At 47.2% G+C, this 15,435-nt stretch overlaps 1 protein-coding gene across 6 annotated transcripts in view; it reads left to right on the forward strand.

The window, feature by feature from the left end:
* Positions 1 to 14,083, forward strand: part of LOC131106076 (tenascin-like) — a 32,583-nt gene extending 18,500 nt beyond the window's left edge. For 3 of the 6 annotated variants that reach the window (XM_078794085.1, XM_058054809.2, XM_078794086.1), the window contains 19 exons: positions 128 to 281; positions 1,703 to 1,972; positions 2,302 to 2,487; positions 2,548 to 2,637; positions 2,716 to 2,979; positions 3,102 to 3,428; positions 3,572 to 3,853; positions 8,496 to 8,768; positions 10,634 to 10,756; positions 10,946 to 11,089; positions 11,159 to 11,278; positions 11,344 to 11,487; positions 11,599 to 11,729; positions 11,799 to 11,931; positions 12,014 to 12,165; positions 12,235 to 12,331; positions 12,412 to 12,573; positions 13,557 to 13,720; positions 13,793 to 14,083. In XM_078794085.1, the coding sequence (XP_078650211.1) occupies positions 128 to 281; positions 1,703 to 1,972; positions 2,302 to 2,487; positions 2,548 to 2,637; positions 2,716 to 2,979; positions 3,102 to 3,428; positions 3,572 to 3,853; positions 8,496 to 8,768; positions 10,634 to 10,756; positions 10,946 to 11,089; positions 11,159 to 11,278; positions 11,344 to 11,487; positions 11,599 to 11,729; positions 11,799 to 11,931; positions 12,014 to 12,165; positions 12,235 to 12,331; positions 12,412 to 12,573; positions 13,557 to 13,720; positions 13,793 to 13,903 (3,327 nt within the window). In that variant the 3' untranslated portion in view covers positions 13,904 to 14,083. The remainder of the gene's footprint in view (positions 1 to 127; positions 282 to 1,702; positions 1,973 to 2,301; positions 2,488 to 2,547; positions 2,638 to 2,715; positions 2,980 to 3,101; positions 3,429 to 3,571; positions 3,854 to 8,495; positions 8,769 to 10,633; positions 10,757 to 10,945; positions 11,090 to 11,158; positions 11,279 to 11,343; positions 11,488 to 11,598; positions 11,730 to 11,798; positions 11,932 to 12,013; positions 12,166 to 12,234; positions 12,332 to 12,411; positions 12,574 to 13,556; positions 13,721 to 13,792) is intronic. The other 3 variants (XM_078794087.1, XM_058054827.2, XM_058054838.2) reach the window with 3 other exon arrangements.
* The last annotated feature ends 1,352 nt before the right edge of the window (positions 14,084 to 15,435 follow it).

The raw sequence follows: 15,435 nt of genomic DNA on the forward strand, positions 1-15,435 counted from the left end.
GTGCTGCTTAGAAGCGAGCCAGGGGCGACGTCCTGTTATGTCAAAGTCTTTATGGATGACTTTTTGTCCTGCCGTCATTCTCACATTACTCTGCCCATTTGACTTGTCATTCTTCTTTTTGTTGAAGAAAGAAGAAAACGGAAAAGTGGTGAGCAACGTTCCTTCGAGTCAAAATCGCTTCCTTCAGTCAGGCCTCGGACCGGGGCAGGAGTACGAGGTGTCCATCAGCGTCCTCAAGAACAACACCAGTGGACCTCTGACATCCAAACGAGTCACAACCAGTGAGTTTTAGGATGGAGGATGCTAAAGTGCTAAAATGGTTGTAACACATGAGAATGGATACACGCTAACAAACAGCAACAATGGAGGAGAACCAAGCCTTGGTTCTCGAGGTAAAGAGACATTTGTTTTATTTGCAGCAGACTGCAGACTGTGGAGTCTGATACTGCAGTATAAGCTAGCTAATGTTAGCAAGTGGGTCATTTCGGTCAGCGATGATATCATGCAAAGGAGGGTGCACCACCAACATGATTGACCTATAACTAGCCTCCAAAATAAAAAGACAGCTCCAATATGTAGTAAAGCTACATATTTAGCTAGTGGCCTGAGGCCTGAAGCTAGTTGCTAGCTTGTGACAAGGTGTCACTATACCAGTAATATAGTTCTTAGGCATTACAGTGTTCATAACAATAATAATAACAATGTGACTGGATATGCAGCTCACATGATGGAAATGGATGTGTCCCATTACATGCATTAATTAGCTGCCTCTTTTAAGCTGTTTTTATATCTTTAGAAGGCACAGAAAATAGAAAGACGTGTGTTCAATGTCTAACATAAGGATTATGGACGATTCCCCCACTCCCAAAAAAATGAAACTCTTTTTTTTGCTGTGCGTTCTGCTGCCTTTATTGTGATGAGCAGCACTGAGCAGCCATCACGGGCACGTTGTGCGTCCGTTTCCTGTTCTATGGTTATAATCATACTTCTTTCTAACTCCCATCTGGCAGCATTTTATTGCTGCAAGTCTTACAACCTTGCTGTCAGCCCAAAAATGATAGCACCAGACAAATCCCTTCAATATGTGGTAACCGAAGCAAAGTGGTCCAACTGTGACTGTGTTTTTATATTTTCCCCCACATAAGCCTGCTAGATGCCCCCCCCCCCCCCGCCCTTCTTTACACAATGGCCAGGTTTTTGCAATCATCTTCTCGGAGCGTGGAAAAGTAGTTCACTTTCAAACGTAGCGTGACGGTCCGTTGTGCCACTGAGGTCACATATTTACGCACAGCATGCATGCGGAGATGGATGTTAGAATGAGGTTAGTAAATCTTTGCGGCCATTCTAGCCCTCCGGGGATCTCCAGTGGATTGAGGCAAGTCGACACGTTCGTCTTCAATGGAGGTCAATGTATTTTGGAGTCGTGATAGCGACGATTGCGTTTCTATGCAGGACATCTTAATTCTCTAATCTATTTATACCTCAGATTTCTAAAACTAGACTAGCACTCAGTAGTGGGCAGACCTCATTCCATACTGTGCTGCATCTACTCCATTTGGTTGGTCATGGAGGTGCTTGGCCCCAGTGCAAGTAGAGTGTAATGGTGGAAAACCACCCAAGCAGAAGGGGTTCACTTTTACAAATAAAAGAAACCTCCATCTTTGATTTTGGGACTTTCACACTGACCTCTCCCGTCCCACAGACATCGATGCCCCGCAGCAGCTGCAGGTCCAGGACGTTACCGACTCCTCAGCCCTGGTCAGCTGGTCTGAGCCGGTGGTGCCGTCGGATAGGGTCACCATCTTTTACAAGCCTAGCTCCGCCCCCTCTGAAGGCACCAAGGTCGAGATTTTCCCGCCGGACAAGCAGCACAGCCTGGAGGGTTTGAAGCCCGACACCGAGTACACCGTGTCCCTCGTCTCCCGCAAACGAGACGCCAGCAGCGAGCCGACTTTGGCCACCTTCACCACAGGTGGTCTGGACACACTCGTCACACAAAATGACAATCACAAGTATATTTAGTGGAAATGAAGTATGGCCTACATGAGCTAGCGGTTCTTAAGGTCCGGTTCTTAAGGTTCTTAAGGGTAAAACAATAACAATACAAGTAACAGCTAGCAATGGTAAATGAAAAATGTGTAAAACAAAAGTAAAACACTATTTCAAAAATAGAAACAAATGTATGTTTTTGTGTCTGATTGCACTGTGCCCAAAATGTAAATGTTTTTTATGGAAATGGGTTCAGTTTTCTACACAAAAATATTTGCGGTAAAAAAAAACCTCAGTGTCCTTGTTGCGTAGAGCTAGACGCCCCCAGGGAGCTAGCGGCGGTGTCCCAGACAGAGGACAGCATCACCCTGCGCTGGCGCAACAGCCGTGCTGACGTGGACAGCTACCGCCTGAAATACAGCCCGTTGTCGGGGGTCGCGCACGGTGAGGAAGTGGTCCCTCGAGGTCCGGGAGACACCACCACCGCCACCATTGGGGGTAAGTGTACCCCATGTGGATGACCTCAAAGAGGACTTCAGTGACGTGAGGTCTCCTCAGGGCTCAAGCCAGGGACCGAGTATGGGATCGGTGTGACCGGGGTGAAGAACGAGCGCGAGAGTCTCCCAGCCACCGTAAACGCAGCCACGGGTAAGAGAGCCGCCTCTCAGCAGCTACCCGAATACGCTTGCTGTAATTTAAGAGAGTTTCCTTACTTCTATACGCCAGACCTCGACCCTCCAAGAGCTTTGGACCAAACCGGATCCACAGAGACCTCCATCTCCATTCAGTGGCAGAAGCCCCACGCCAAAGTGACCAGCTACAGGCTAGTCTACGTCTCCAGAGACGGACAAGTGGAGGAGGCCGAGGTCCCGCCTTCTGACACCTCCTTCGTCTTAGTCGACCTGACACCCGCTATGAGTTACACCATCACCTTGACGGCGGAACGAGGCCACAAGATGAGCTTGCCGGTCACTCTGTCCGCATCCACAGGTAGTTCTGAAGTCTGCATTTAACAAGGTTTATTTAACGTCTTATTTCGACTCCTCCCAGGTTGTTTTCCACTCTCTAGCCAAGCACCAAAAAGGGATTCTTTAACCTTCTTTAATTCACAGTAGCTTCCAGAACTTCCCCTCCGGATCTTCAAACAACGGCCAGTTCCCTCCAGCCAGAAACCACCGCGTCCTCGGGACACCTCAGGGTCCTGAAGGCTACCCCCACTAGCATTAGCCTGGCCTGGTCCGTGCCAGATCAGGCTTACCAGAGCTTCTCAGTGGAGCTCCTTGCTCCGTCAGCGCCCACCCATGTGATGGTGCTAACAGGAAGTGGGAGAAGCGTGGAAATGGAGGGCCTGTCCCCTTCCACACGCTATGAAATAACATTGCGAGGCATGTTGGAGGGGAACGTCACTTCCTTAACTCTCAAAGGTTTTGCTACAACAGGTATTTGGAGCTAATATCATTCAGACCATAAGGTGGTCTACTTTTTGTGTGCCGCCCCCTGCTGGTTAGGAGGCAGGCAAAAAAAAGACATGCTTTTGTCAAAAGAATTCTCTGAGAACCAATTATGTTATTTTGTGACCCAGCAGAGGCACTGAAGCCCTCAGTGGGCGACCTCGCCTTTTCTGACATAATGTGGTACGGCTTCACGGCGTCCTGGAGCCCCTCACCCGGCGCCGACTTTGACAGCTTTGTGGTGGAGGTAACGAACTTGGACAATATGGCGGAGAGCCAGAACCTCACCGTGTCGGGGGGCGCCCTCAGTCTGGGCCTGTCGGGCCTGAACGCCAACACCAGCTACATGGTGGGCCTGTACGGTCTCTACCGGGGCTCCTTCCTTGAGCCTGTGTACGCCCAAGCCACCACAGGTACCCTTTGCTTGCTACTTCACTTCCTGTAACAACGACAAGGAGGCGGCACTTAAGTGTTTTTTTTAACCTCATATTTTCTGCTTATTTGCTCGTCATCAGCACTAACAGCATCTAAACAATACGTAGCATGCTAGCTCATTCACAGGAAAACGATCAATTCCATGGCAAAATGACTCGGCTTGGCTTCGTAGCAGCAAATAAACACTTCTTGTCACACAAATCAGCTTCAGCAGGCTCACAAACCGGCACAGGCTTGTAGCTTAGTAGCATGGCTCACACCTTGACAACACAGTCCACACAGTGGAACGTTTAAATCCACCAACGTACGTATCTAAAGTCCACAAATGAAAAAAAAAAAATCCTGGTGTTCCAACCTCAGTTCAGCATGCGTCAGAGGAGTGTAGGGTTCTTTTTCTTCAACTTTCTTGTAATTATGACTTTATTCCCCATATTGCCCTGCTGGGAAAACCAGCATAGACCAGCGAAGGCCAGCATACGTTGTGTTTTCGTGCTGGTATGCTGGTCTATGCTGGTAACTGGTCTATGGTGGTAGCTAGTCCATGCTGTTTTTTCCATCATGGAGTTGTCAGCTTTATTAACATGTTTTTTTTTTAATTAGAACTTTTTTCTTAATATTTTGACTTTATTCTTGCAATATTACTATTGATTTTTTTCAAAAAATATTTCACCCTGAACTAAGGTGGGATTTTTTTCACATTGCCTTGCCATTTTAGTCTAATTGAAGGAATGTCTGACAAATATGTTTCCATATTCCCCCCAAATATCCCATTTTGAGCTTTTCTTGGCGTTCATCTTCTTGACTTTTTTCACGTCGACGCCCTTACTGTGCTGCATGAAACACGTGACAATAACCTCACGTGGTGGTGACGCTTCCACTTAACCACCGAACCGCACCTGCGCCTTGCAGCCACTGAGTTGCGTGAAGCTGAGAGAAGGCACGGTGATGGCGGCCTCCCCATCACTCGACTCATCCATTTCAATGTTGAGCCTTCGGTCCAAATGCATGAAGCCCCGCCCACACCTTCTGCCCTGCGCTGCCTTGTGGTTGTGTTTGACGCGCTTGACGTTTGATGTGCTGCAATGATTGCAAAAGCAAATCGTTACTTCATCATCTTCTTCGTGGTTCACTTCCGAGCACCATTTGCTCCGGGAACTGCAGTCGGTCTTGAGTGGCAAATGATTGAACTCCTTCTTGTTGTTATCAAGGACAAATAACACAGGTGCTTTCATGTCAGCTTCATGGTGCCTGCATGCTCACCTTCTCTTCACGCACAATGGATCCACAGGAGCATGACGGATTGACGCTTAAGAGGTCCTGAGAATTCACTAACATCTGAAGACGAAAAAAAAAATTCACTTATGTTCATTCTATACCATCAAGATGGCTTGAAAGTAAAAAAAAGTGAATATTCCTAGGATCTCTTAAGCGTTGAAATTGTGCCTGAAAAAGACTTACCTTCTTGTAGCTGGCTCATCAAACCGTGCATGTGCAAGCAAGAGTTTGCACTCTGATTGAAACATCTAATGATGGTGTCTCCCTTCAGCGCGTCAGCCGTTGCTCGGCCATCTTTACGTGTCAAACTTGACCTCCGAGAGCTTTTGGGTCACCTGGAACCACACTGAAGGAGACTTTGATGGTTTTGTGCTGGAGATTATTGATTCAGATTGGCTGATGCAGCCGAGGGAGTATAACCTGTCTCGCAATGCAACGTCGCACAAGGTCTCGGGGCTGCGGCCCAGCTCCGACTATGTAGCCTACCTCTACGGGACGTTCAAGGCATCCCGAACGAGCGCTGTCAGTGTTGTTGCTTCAACAGGTATTTGCCATGTTAAGTCTTCTTGAATAATCGGCGCCGAGCATTTTAAAAAAGACTGTCATCCCCGCGAAGTGACGAATAACATACTCTCCACCTAATCCTTGTTCACCAAATTCGTAATCTTATCTTGGTCAGGAAACATGGCCGCCATCCATCAAAACAGAGGCCAAGGTTACAACTAAGTGTCCATCAGTCGTTGGATCATAATAAAATTGTCTTGGCATGTCCTTCAAGACATTTGTAACCATACCCAAACCATTGATCCACCATTCATCTAACCATCCATCCATCCATCTTCTTCTGCTTATCCAAGGTTGAGTCGCAGGGGCAGCAGCCCAAGCAGGGAAGCTCAGACTTCCCTCCCCCCAGCTCCTCCCAGTGGATCCCTCAGTGTTCCCAGGCCAGTTGAGAGTCATAGTTTCTCCAACGTGTCCAGTGTCTTCCTGGTCGGATATGCCCTGAACACCTGACACCCTGACACCAGATGTTCGATCCACCTCTGCGGAGGAGCAGCGCTTCTACTCTTGAGTTTCTCGCGAATGACGTGATCTCTAAAGGAGAGCCTTGCCATGTTACGGAGAAAACACTTTTCGGCCACTTTTACCCAATACCTTGTCCTTTCGGTCACTACCCGAAGCTCGTAACTGATGTTGACGGAGGGAATGTAGATCCAAAACTAAATTGGGAGCTTTGCAAATACCTAAACACTTTTTCTAAGGTCATTCATTGATCAACTTCGCGGGGACGACACACGGTCATCTAGCTTGTTCCATCCAAGATGATACTGCTTAGTTTCAACCCTTGTATATATTTCTCTCCCCTCTCTGTAGCGGACGAGCCCGATTTGTCCAGGCTAGTTGTTTCTAACGTTACCTCAGACAGAGTGTCTCTGTCGTGGCGGGCGAGCGACAAGGCGTTTGATAACTTTGTAGTAGAAGTCAGAGAGTCTGCTTTGCCCTCGCAGGCGATGGGCCAGACACTGCCGGGCCAAGTGCGCTCCACGGTCATGGCCGGCCTTAAAGCCAGTACACGCTACGACGTAAAGCTGTACGCCAGCGCCGGCGGCCGCAACACACTTCCATTGTTTGCCATCGCTACAACAGGTACGATTCCGCAAACGCATGGTGAAAACCAGCAGCTCCCGGTCCCTCAAGACTGAACTGCCATCTTCTTCTCTTTGTTCAGAGGACGCCCCCCTTTTGGGGCCCGTAGCCGCTTCATCTCCAAGTCCGCATAACCTCACCTTGACGTGGAGCACTGTGTCAGGCCACTTTGATGGCTTTGTTGTCCGGGTCAGTGACTCAGAGCAGCAGTCTGAGCCGCAGGAGTTCAGTCTGCCCGGCGACACCAGAAACCTTATCATCTCAAACCTGATGGACGCCACGGGCTATAACGTTGAACTGTACGGTCTTTCTCACGGGCGCCGCACCCCCTCGGTGGTAGCCCATGTCGCCACAGGTATACCTCACTCAAGTCCTCTCTTGCTGTTTTACCTGACACGTGCATGACTTTTGACGTGCATGAAACTAGCGTTGAGATTGTTTCCAGTAGCATTCAGGAAGACTCAGGAAATAGACTTGACCCAGAACAGGCTAATCCAAGTTGAGGACTTATAGGATATTTGAAATCCAGTTCGAAGACAATTTGCTGATTTGCTTTTGCAACCCTTGCACACATGCTAACTCTAAAACCACCACCACCACCATCCAGCTCCTTTGCCCAAAGTGGAAAACCTGACTGTTTCCAACGTGACACCCTTCGGTTTCCGTGTGTCATGGGGGGTGAAGCAGCGGCAGGCCCGGGAGGAACCAACGCCCTCCGGTGGCCGTTTCAGTCACTTTAACCTAGTGGTGACCGACTCGGGCTGGCTGCTGGCACCCCAGGAGTTCACGGTGCCAGGGAACCAGAGTCATCTGGACATCTGGGGGCTCATCACTGGTATAGGCTATGAGGTCAGGCTGACGGGCGTGTCAGAGGCGGGGCTACGCTCTCGCCCCCTCACCACTGTAGCTGTCACAGGTACCCAACCGCGGGGGACTCCACCCCTTCATCCTGATGCGAGTACTGTGCAATGATGCGACTCTGAAGCTTCAACGTCACAACCTGGCAGGCGTCGACGCCACAACACATTTTTGTAATTTTCTCAAAATAGAAGTTCTGCCATGTTCTGCGGCTGAGGTTTCAGCACAGTATCGCGTCCCATAGCCACATTTATGACTCGTATGAATCTTATTCCAGAATCCTCTCAAGCACTTTTCCCATTTCCTTTTTATCCGTCGAGCTACGATGCTATGATCTTGGGAGCAAGCAATGACGCAGCACTCCCATCTGTTTCTGAAATATGAGCTTGTTGGTTTGTGTTCATATTTGACCACGTGTTTTCCCTCCGATGCTTATTTTCAGACTTACGTGGTTGGTGGATTGTCGATTGCCTCCACAGTTTAGTAACGCAAACCTGTCAGAGGAAGGAAAACACACGTGTCAGTTAACTTCTGTTTGCCTCAAATGCACTGGAAGCATCATGGCTAGCAGGAGGACGCATGGCCTCCCGGCGTATCGGCCGCAGTCTTGATCGGAACGACCCTAACTTGCAACAACTGAACGTCTATGAAAAGTCTTTTAATTCCCTCCATGTTCTGTCTGTCTTGGCTCTGACTGACTTGCACTAACCGACGTGAGCATCTTGGTCGAGGAATGCCGCCTGGAAGGATCGTCCTAACTCGTCTTGCTTGAATTCTTTTGGTCAGAAATCGATGACTGAAACCAACAAGCGTCTGCAACATTGTTTCCCCTGTGGCCAGAGGCGGAACCCGAGGTGGAGCATCTCTTTGTTTCCGACATCAACGCCGACAGTTTCCGCGTGTCGTGGGCGGTGGATGAAGACCTCTTTGACAGATTTGTTATCAAACTGCGGGACAGCAAGAGGTCGGGACACCCACAGGAGCACATCGTTGCTGGCGACGAGCGAACCAGGCTAATCACTGGACTCCAAGGGGGCACGGAGTATGAAATTGAGCTTTATGGAGTTTCTTTGGACCACCGATCCCAGTCTATCTTTGGGGTGGCTCAGACAGGTACATCAACCATACTGGGTCCTTATTAAGCTCTGGAACCTCTCAGGACTGGGCTTCCTGCTTCGATACTAACCTTTAGGGCCTCTCAGGACTAGATCCACTGGGTCAATACTAACCTCTGGGATCTCTTACGAATGGGTTTACTGGTTGAATGCTAACCTCTGGGGCCTTTCTGGATTGGATCCACTGGGTCTATGCAAACCTCTGGGACCTCTTAGGAACGGGTTTACTGGTTCTATACTAACCTTTGGGTCCTTTCAGGACTAGATCCACTGGGTCTATACTAAGCTTTGGGACCTCTTAGGACTGGGTTTACTGGTTGAATGCTAACCTCTTTGGCCTCTCTGGACTGGATCTGCTGGGTCTATACTAACCTCTGGGATCTCTTAGGAATGGGTTTACTGGTTGAATGCTAACCTCTGGGTCCTCTCTGGACTGGATCCACTGGGTCTATACTAACCTCTGGAGCCACTTAGGACTGGGTTTACTGGTTGAATGCCAACCTTTGGGGCCACTATGGCGTCTTTTTGGACCATCAATCCCAGTCAATCTTTGGGGTGGCTCAGTCAGGTACATCAACCACACTGGGTCCTTATTAACCTCTGGAACCTCTCAGGACTGTATTTCCTTGTTCTATACTAACCTGTCGGGCCTCTCAGGACTAGATCCAGTGGGTCTATAATAACCTCTGGGACCTATTCGGAATGGGTTTACTGGTTGAATGCTAACCTCTGGGGCCTCTCTGGACTGGATCTACTGAGTCTATACTAACCTCTGGGATCTCTTAGGACTGGGTTTACTGGTTGAATGCTAACCGCTGGGGCCTCTCTGGACTGGATCCACTGGGTCTATACTAACCTCTGGAGTCACTTAGGACTGGTGTTTTGAATGCCAACCTTTGGGGCCATTATGACGTCTTGTTGGACCACCTATCCCAGCTAATCTTTGGAGTAGCTAAGACGGGTGGGTACATCAACCACACCGGGTCCTTATTAAGCTCTGGGTTTTCTCAGGACTGGATCCACTGGGTCTATACTAACCTCTGCGACCTCTTAGGAATGGGTTTATTGGTTCTATGCTAACCTCTGGGGCCTCTCGGGACTTCATTCGCTGGGTCTACACTAATCTCTGGATCTCTTAGCACTGGATCCGCTGGGTCTATACCAGGGGTGGGCAAACTACGACCCTGGGGCCACATCCGACCCGCCAAGTGTTTGAATACGGCCCGCCCAATCTTTCCAAAGTATTTCATTTAAACTCAACATACAACTTGGCATCATGGCCTGAGCCAACCTTTTGATGGTTTTATCAATTTCGTTTTTTAACATGGTCTGTTGTTTACAAAGTGCTCCTGAAAAAAGGGACACAAGCACATAATAATAATAATAAATATTATTATTATTAGATTATTATAATTATTATTAGAACTATTATGATTATTATAATTATTATATTAATGCTAATTATTATATTAATTATATATAATATTATTGCTATATTTGCATAATAATAATATAATAATTATTATTTTTATTTTATTGTAATTATTATAATATTGTATTATTTTTTAAATATTTAAATATAAATATAAAATAATAAATAATAATAGCAGATTGCATGACAATTTTACAGATACAATAATACCAGGTGGACTGTTACGTGTAAAATATATAGTCTGCCCCCCCGTAAATTTTGTCATATCAATGCGGCCCACCCCTGGTCTATACTAACCTCTTTATAGCACATAATTAGTGTTGATCTGGTTGCTGGTTGATCTCTGATCTCCTGAACTGATGGGTATTTTCCCTCTTTGGACATGTTTTTGATGTCATCATTAACATTTGAACCCGTTGTCTTTCCGCCAGGCCTGATTACACCGAAGGGCCTTCGTTTTTCTGACGTGACCGACTCGTCAACTGTCGTCCACTGGTCCGTGCCTCAGTCGGCAGTCGACAACTATCGCATCACATACGCGCCGTTTGAAGGGGGTAAGATCAGCGTAGTATCGTAACTAAAATGACGTGACTATTTCTCCCATTTACTTCCTGAATGATATCTATAATCTATATAATCTATATCTATAATCTATATCTATAATGATATGATTTGATTCAATGTTGGTAGCATCGATAGCATCGATTCAGCTCTCCACTGATTAATAGTTAGTCTCTAAACAGGAAGCCCCATGTTGGTGACCGTGGACGGCGACGTCCTCCAAGCCTTGCTGCCCAACATGAGTCCCGGCAGGATGTATCAGGTGACTGTCACCGCCGTGAAGGGTCTGGAAGAGAGTGACCCCAGCGTTGATTCCGTAACCACAGGTGAGCCTGCGTTACTCACGATGGCATCGACCTTCCTCATTGGATACTCAAGTCTTTTTCCCCGCTTAGCTTTGGATCGACCTCAAGGTCTGACTGCGGTGAACGTGACGGACAGCTCTGCTTTGTTGCTGTGGCAACCGTGTGTAGCCTCGGTGGATGGCTACGTCATCATGTACAGCTCCGAGTCAGGTAAGAAATCTCAGTTACGTCATTGGCTGCAATTGTGTCACGGACCGCTTCATGTCGTCTTGCAGCGTCCCCGGTCGTGGAGCAGGTCTCGGGGGCAATGACGGAGTTAGCCATGGGGTCCCTGGCTCCGGGGAGTGTCTACACGGTGGAGCTCTTTGCCACCAAGGAGGCTCAGAGGAGTGCATCTGTTGGAACAGAATTCACCACCGGTAGGAGAAACAGACGGAGCTCCAGGCTGTATTTAAGATATGTAGCGAAGCCTGGTATACATGTCAAGAGGTTTTTCCCCCTTCATGACATCATGAATAATAAACTTCTAGATGTGGACCCCCCTCGAGATCTGATGGCCGTTAACATTCAAGCAGACACCGCCACTCTGTCGTGGAAACCTCCACAGGCCGCCGTCAGCGTTTACGTCCTCACCTTCTCTTCGCCAGACGGCGCCACTCGGGTATCGAACACACACGCATCTAAAATACCAAAGATTGAATACTCAATGAGTTTTTCTTGTGTGGTCCAGGAGGTGACACTGAGCCCCACCGCCACGTCCTACATCATGGCCCAGCTGGCCAGGTCCACGGAGTACACGGTCCACATGCAGGCCGTCGCCGGAGACAAGAGGAGTCGGCGCATAACGACCGTCTTCACGACAGGCAGGAACGCCGACATAAAACTTAAAACTCCATAACTTCATAAAACTCCAGAGAGAGACGTGTTGTTTGGGTTTGATTTCAGTTGGAGATTTGCACCGACACCCCAAAGACTGCGCTCAGATCTTCCAGAACGGGGAGACGACGTCGGGCGTGTACACGGTTTATGTGGGCGGCGTGGACAGCCAGGCTGTTCAGGTGTACTGTGACATGGACACAGATGGCGGAGGATGGATGGTGAGGAGCGAGGTGACGCTGACGTCACGTCACGGCTGGACTCATGAGGGTCTGCCCCCCCTTCTTCAGGTGTTCTTGAGACGCCAGAACGGAAGGCTGGACTTCTTCAGAAACTGGAAGAACTACACGGCTGGCTTTGGTAACCTTAACGACGAGTTCTGGCTGGGTAAGATGAACTGCTGATGTTTTTTTTTTTCCTCCAGCTTTTCTAATTCCCTTCCTGATGTTTAACCTCGACTGAACCAGGTCTCAGCAACCTTCACAAGATAACCTCCGCCGGGCAATACGTGCTGCGCGTGGACCTGAGGGACAGCGGGGAGTCGGCCTACGCTCAGTATGACCGGTTCAGCATCGCAGAGCCCAGAACACGATACAAGATCTTGATCGGGGCTTATAGCGGAACGGCGGGTGAGCTTTGAAGGATCTCGTCTCCCAATGCAAATGTTTTTCGGTTCTCGGCACATACGTATCAGGGTGCAGACATGTAGCATAGCATAACATAGTGTTAGCATTCTTATTAGAATTAGCATTCCTAGTGTTGTACTCTTATGAGAATACATTTATATTTATAAGTATATCATTTTTAACATACTTGCCCAAAGTTCAATCCTCATAAATCAGGTTGGCTTGAAACTTCTCACACCATCCAATGTGCAATACACGATGTAACTTTGGGGTGTTTAGCCGAAATGCCACCAAATTTGGTACACACCTTTACAGGACTGACAAGCACAATTTGGGTGGGATTGTTTGAAAAACAGGGCGGCACGGTGATCTAGTGGTTAGCGCGCAGACCTCACAGCTAGGGGACCAGGGTTCAATTCCAACCTCAGCCATCTCTGCGTGGAGTTTGCATGTTCTTTTCTCCGGGTACTCCGGTTTCCTCCCACATTCCAATGTCCATAGGTATGAATGTGAGTGTGAATGGTTGTTTGTCTATATGTGCCCTGTGATTGGCTGGCCACCAGTCCAGGGTGAACCACCCCGCCTTTCGCCCAAAGACAGCTGGGATAGGCTCCAGCACCGCCCGCGACCCTCGTGAGGAAAAGCAGCAGAAAATGAATGAATGAATGACTAATTTAATATATCTAATTATTATTAATTTTTATTCATGTCTTCATTAGTTATTTAATATTTTATGATTATACAATGTTGTTATATTTTATAATTTAACATGATTAATATTGATGAATTGTACATTTAGTTTAGGTGGTTGTCATCACCTTTTGAATGAATGTTTGAAAAAGATGGCCGCCGTTGTCAAGCAGGATGCCTCAGCATCTTAGCAGCTCATCATGGAGTCTAATGAGGATAAAATTTTGAGGACGCTCAACCTTTGGGGGTGGGGGCACCACCAACGTAAGCATAACCTTGTTTTGCTTCCACTCCAGGTGACTCCATGACGTACCACCAGGGGCGCCCCTTCTCCACCTACGACAACGACAACGACATCGCCGTCACCAACTGTGCTCTGTCCTACAAAGGAGCCTTCTGGTACAAAAACTGCCACCGCGTCAACCTGATGGGCAAATACGGTGACACGAGTCACAGCAAGGTACGTAAGCCCCCCACGCCCCTCGTTTGCCCTACCTCGGCGGGTCATGACACCCGTCCCTTCCTCCCGTAGGGTGTCAACTGGTTCCACTGGAAGGGACACGAAACCTCCATCCAGTTCGCTGAGATGAAAATGCGACCGGTGGACTTTGGGAATCTGGAAAGCAGGAAAAAGAGATCCTAGGGAGAGAGAGAGAGACGGCCGCTACGCTCGCTACACAAATACACAACAAGCACACACACGTCAAAGGCACACCAATCACATTTTAAAAAAACAACCTTTTCATCATTTAGTATCCTCAGGACACTTAAGTCATATTTGAATTGTAACTCCCACTACAAACAAATAAAGAAATATTGTGTGCCTGCCTCTCTTTTCTTTACAGCCAGCAGGTGGCACTGTTGCCCACTCCAGACAAATACAAATACAGTATATACACGTCATGTCAACATTCCACTCGCTATCTTTCTTGGTACTTGATTGGTCACCAGTGATCATATTGTATCTTTATGATTTGCATGTTATTCATTTAGCATCACTCACTGGGCATTTGGAATCTATAAATTGTAAAGATGGATTCACAAAATATAATATTTGCAAACAAACGCTGTCATCTTAGGAGAACAAGTGGGTTTGTTTTTTTAAGAAAAGGTTGGAATTTGTGAGAATTCATTTAGATACTTTCAAGAAAAAAAGTTGTCTGAGTAAAAAACCTATTTAGGAACATTCAGAAAGGATTATTATTAAGAATATAACAATTGCCTCAATGCACCTTTTCCGTCATGAAATGTACAAATGAATATACTATACTAACACAATGGCCCAGTAATCGAGTGTCCAGAGGTTCAGGAGTGGAGGAAAGGACTGAAGTTTTCTATGAAGGCCAAAGAGGGACAAAAGGGAAAAGGACGGCTGCAAAGCCTCCTACCAGCCCGGTCAGAGCAGAGCAGGTGGGTGACAGCTCATCAGTGAATCTGGGCTTCAACCTTCCAGGCGTGTTGCCTCAATGCAGGGTTCCTAGCTTGCCATCAAAAACCTGGCCTATGTAAAATAGGACCAGCAGACATCAATTTATGTGCACATATTCTAATTACATATATAATACAAGTCGTATCATAACTTCAATTGTACAATATATTATCATTTATAATAAATAATTGCACTTATGTATTATTCATTGTAATCAAACTAGTATTAATCTTACAATCTAATTAATCAATTGAGAGAACAGTGACAGACAAAAGGTACTAATAAACGGTTCTAATGCCGTTTAGCAATGAAATGTCAACACTCACCAATTCCATAGATGTGATCGAACACTGCTCTTTTTAGTTCAGCGTTGCGTCGGTGGACGGCCCCTATATTCCGACCACGTATGTAAAATGTTTAGACATTTTCCATTTGTAAACTTCAACAACGAAACTTTTTAAATGCCTGCAGCGATTCTCTCCATGCGTCCCTCACCGCGACCGGTGTGTAGTCCCTTCCGGAAAATATATACGTCACTGATTGGCGGTGCACCGTCACGTGACTTGGTGAGACGCCGTCACGTGACCTAATGACGTTGCACCCCAAAACATTGTAAGCACGGTAAATGTAATTAATATTTATATTATTATTTACCTAACTTTAATTTCCATCTTAAATATTTATATAATTTATTTTCTATCTGGGTTGCACGCGGACCTGAAAAACGGGCAAAAAATGAAGCGTCA

The sequence above is a fragment of the Doryrhamphus excisus genome, linkage group LG10, assembly GCF_037039965.1.
Source record: "Doryrhamphus excisus strain RoL-2023G ecotype Guam linkage group LG10, RoL_Dexc_Guam_v1.1, whole genome shotgun sequence".
In the NCBI taxonomy this organism is placed as follows: Eukaryota; Metazoa; Chordata; class Actinopteri; order Syngnathiformes; family Syngnathidae; genus Doryrhamphus; species Doryrhamphus excisus.